Source organism: Dreissena polymorpha, chromosome 8 (assembly GCF_020536995.1).
Source record: "Dreissena polymorpha isolate Duluth1 chromosome 8, UMN_Dpol_1.0, whole genome shotgun sequence".
NCBI classification, from domain to species: Eukaryota; Metazoa; Mollusca; class Bivalvia; order Myida; family Dreissenidae; genus Dreissena; species Dreissena polymorpha.
Window position 1 is genome coordinate 39,041,285 of NC_068362.1, and position 5,000 is coordinate 39,046,284.

Below are 5,000 nucleotides of genomic sequence, written 5' to 3' on the forward strand. Positions count from 1 at the left end.
TCATATCGGTTACAAATTCCGATAATCCTAAGCCATTAAAAGTTGTTCAAAATAAAATTATTGCCTTGAATCGTATGGTAAATTAAACTTCTCTTATAAACATCAAATATATGTGTATGCTAGAAATATCCGTAATTCTAAACTCTTCTTCCTGTTGAACAAATTTCACAGTATGCTTGACCCATAATGATTAGTATACACACAGAGAAACCAGAATGATTACTTACTTCTTTTGAACATGTTTGGCGAAGAACCTTAGCAAAAGAAACACGTTTAAACGTGCTCGCGGTCTCCAGCAATAGTAAATGCCAGTCAGGACAATAATATAGTCATAAGTTAATATACATTAAACAAACAAGGTCAACGGAACAATCGAATTGGAGGTCACAGTTGCAACAAAATTAATAAATTCAAATGTATATTCAAATAAAATGCCTCATTACATTACGGGACACTGCCTAAAAGGTGTCTCCATCTGAATACACCTACAATTTTAGTACTTGAAGTTTGTAGCCTCATTTCACACAAAACTCCCAAAGGGCTAACACACACACCCGCTTTCACCCATGACAATTCTAAAATTGTGCGAACATCATTCTTGGTTGTTACTCAACAACATGCCCAACGGCTGTTCTGCGCTGCGTGATTTCTATTTGGCCCTTTTTGCAGTTTTGATTGAGATGAAATCCGGATTAACTATCGCCTTACAAGTAAATCTTGACCAATCACGATACATACATACAGATCGAAGATACTCAGTTATGAAAAATATTTAAGAGGATATCTATTGAACAAGATGAAACGTAACTTAAATAGATTATTCTTTTGCGTACTTGTAGAGCAATAGTAAAAGCAATTATACATATAAACGCATCTCTGAATGTCTTTAATACTATATTGTATATTGCAGACAGTTTCTCCAAAGCTTTGTCGGGATTACATGCGAGTCATCAAGCACAGCTGATTGATAAAGCAGAAATGGTGTCTAATGGGCCAGATCAATTTGATACACTGCCAGAAGTGAAGGCAAAACTTATGGTTTGTTCTGTAAATTAAAAAAAAATATCACATATAAAATATGCATCAATCTTGATTATTTTAATAATTTACTTTTAATTATAATGATTAACATGGCGTTGCTCAATCTGTTATATCATCTAGTCAGTAGTTATCAAAGAAAACAAGTATTGAACGTTATATAGACACAATATCTAAATGACGGCTTTCCTGTCTAGTATTGACGAAGGATGGTACATTGTGATTTTATAATCAAGACATAATAATTCAAGATCAGATAACGATTTTTGCTGTACGATTGGTGGAGGCAGACATTCATTTTTAAATACCTCTTGTAAATGTAACTGTTGGTATCAAACAATACTTCAGTTATTTACCGTTTGTTATTTGTTCATCTTTAACTTTTGAAATATGGATACATCAAACGTTTCAAAATAACATTCGGCGGACTGTTAACATCAAAGCCATTATATTTCTGCTGCGAACGGAAAACAATTAAATAAATGAAGAGCGTATAATATTCTTTGAAATTATTTGATTTTCTTTTATCAGTGTGAATGCTATTTATGTATTTGTTATTATTATGAACCAGCTTGATTAACATATTACGAGTCTCATAAACTAAAACGAATGCTTATATTTTAATGTGTAAAAAATGTATCGTGTATGTACTTCATATATTTAAACATTTTACATAAAATGAAGTGTGATTACGCGTACATGCATTCTTAATTAGATTGATAAATTGTTTCACAACATATAATTAATAGAAGAATGATAACATTTTGAAATAAAGTATTACATTTAGTTTACCAATTGCGAGGTTTGTGTCGGATAAAATTCTATCCAGTAAGACCAAGCCACTTACATACGGCAAACGTATTACAAATAGGTGTTGTACGCGGATATGTTAAGATTAAGTTATTGAATTAAGATTGACATCATAATAATTCCATTTATAAAATAAAGGAATACGCATCTTAATATTTCGAGTCACCAATATAAAAACGTACACAGTAACCTATCTTAGAGCCTTCTGACGTCTACAGTTCTTTCATTTTTCATATCAACATTGTTCATATCAAATAAAAATGATACTTGTCATAATCATTAAAAGCACGTTTAGTTGAAAAAAGCACCACATCTTGAACATAATGAACTGTAGTTTCCGTTTATATAATTGTTACGTCTTATATGCCGTTTAATTTCTTTATTATTAAACTCTAAGACTGGACAGATACCACGAACCAGGACCAATCAGGTCGCTATTGTTGTTCCTAAAAAAGCCTCTGTTAAACCGAGACAAACCCACTGCACATACGCGCAGACCGAACCTTATAATCAGTATGATACATCAGAAGAATCCCTCAAGGCAACTGCCCGACAGCTCTGTGGACAGATGTTTCGATCCTTTATTGAACCTAAAGGTAAACGTCTACTACTAATACTACTACTACTACTACAACTACTATAACTACTACTACTACTACTACTACTACTACTACTACTACTACTACTACTACAACTTACTTCTTCTACTACTACTGCTACTTCTACAACAACAACAACAACAACTACTACTACTATTACAACTACTACAACCACTACTACTAGTACTTATACTACTACTACTACTGCTACTACATCTACCACTACTTTTACTACATCCACTACTACTATTATTATTTGAACAACTACTATTATTATTACTACTACTACTAAATTTACTACTACTACAACCACTACTACTACTACTACTACTACTACTACTACAACAACTTACTTCTTCTACTACTACTGCTACTTCTACAACAACAACAACAACAACAACTACTACTACTATTACAACTACTACAACCACTACTACTAGTACTTATACTACTACTACTACTGCTACTACATCTACCACTACTTTTACTACATCCACTACTACTATTATTATAACAACTACTATTATTATTACTACTACTACTAAATTTACTACTACTACAACCACTACTACTACTACTACTACTACTACTACTACTACTACTACTACTACTACTACTACTACTACTACTACTACTACTACTACTACTACTACTACTACTACTACTACTACTACTACTTCTAATACTACTTCTACTACTACTACTACTACTACTACTACTACTACTACTACTACTACTACTACTACTACTACTACTACTACTACTACTACTTCTACAACTACTACTACTTCTACTATTTCTACTACTACTACTACTACTACTACTTTTACTACTTCTACTACTACTACTACTTCTACTATTTCTACTACTACTACTACTACTACTACTTTTACTACTTCTACTACTACTACTACTACTACTACTACTACTATTACTATTACTACATCTACTACTACTACAACTTATTTCTTCTACTACTACTTCTACTTCTACTGCTACTGCTACAACAACAACAACAACATCTACTACTACTACTACTACTACTACTACTTCTACTACTACTACTACTACTACTACTACTACTACTACTACTACTATTACTAATATGTCTACTACTACTACTACTACTAATAATACAACTTACTTCTTCTACCACTACTTCTACTTCTACTGCTACTTCTACAACAACAACAACTACAACTACTACTACTACTACTACTACTACTACTACTACTACTACTACTACTACTACTACTACTACTACTACTACTTCTACTACTACTACTATTACTACTACTACTACTATTACTACTACCACCACTACTACTACTACTACTACTACTACTACTACTACTTATAATAATTCTACTTCTACTACTACTTCTACTACTACTACTTCTACTACTACTACTACTACTACTACTACTACTACTACTACTACTACTACTACTACTACTACTACTACTACTACTACTACTTCTACTACTACTACTTCTACTACTACTACTACTACTACTACTACTACTACTACTACTACTACTACTACTACTACTACTACTACTACTACTACTACTACTACTACTACTACTACTACTACTTCTACTACTACTATGTCTACTACTACTACTACTACTACTACTACTACTACTAATAATAATAATAATAATAATAATAATAATACTACTACTACTACTACTACTACTACTACTACTACTACTACTACTACTACTACTACTACTACTACTACTACTACTACTACTACTACTACTACTACTTCTACTACTACTACTACTACTACTACTACTACTACTACTACTACTACTACTACTTCTACTACTACTACTACTACTACTACTACTACTACTACTACTACTACTACTACTCTTACTACTATAACTATATAACTACTACTACTACTGATAATTATAATTAAAATAATATTAATAATACTAATAATACTACTTATTAGTATTAGTATTATTAGTATTATTATTATCATTATTATTATTGTTATTGTTATTATATATTATTAAAATAGTAATATATAACTTAAAATATTATAATGTCTTATTAATTCTGCATTTACTCTCTTCTAATGAAGATTTAGAAATTCACCGCAAGATTCCTTGGTTCTTTATTTACTTGAATTTATTTAGATGTGGAGCTGTGCACCGAAGATGGGTTCCTAGAAATGTTATCTAACAGTTCATTCGGAGACTTTGGCCGTATGTTTATTTTCATGAAGTACAAACAAATCTAATAATGGAATATTATCCAATTATATGCTTTATCGATATACATCTTTCGAGGTATTGTATTTTTAATGTGCAAACTTATTTTGCTTTTGCTTTCGGGGTATTGCCGTAAAATTATTTTTAAGTTTTAAATAGCGCTTACGCTATCGAAAATGAAAAATGTGCTCACTTAATAATAATTTTGTTTACAGTTATAACCCAAAAACAAGTACTTTCTTTTTATTGCATGCTGTTAAATATTTTGTAATAAACAAGTCACTTGTACGATGATTTATACCCGTGCTATTTTCTTATCTAT

General features: G+C 31.1%; 1 protein-coding gene across 6 annotated transcripts in view; it reads left to right on the forward strand.

Annotated features, from left to right (window-relative positions):
• The window catches only part of LOC127843074 (uncharacterized), a 46,789-nt gene that overhangs the window by 27,918 nt on the left and 13,871 nt on the right, over window positions 1-5,000 (forward strand). For all 6 annotated transcript variants that reach the window (XM_052372883.1, XM_052372885.1, XM_052372881.1 and 3 more), the window contains exons 8-10: window positions 911-1,038; window positions 2,246-2,444; window positions 4,604-4,672. In XM_052372883.1, coding sequence (XP_052228843.1) covers window positions 911-1,038; window positions 2,246-2,444; window positions 4,604-4,672 — 396 coding nt within the window. The remainder of the gene's footprint in view (window positions 1-910; window positions 1,039-2,245; window positions 2,445-4,603; window positions 4,673-5,000) is intronic.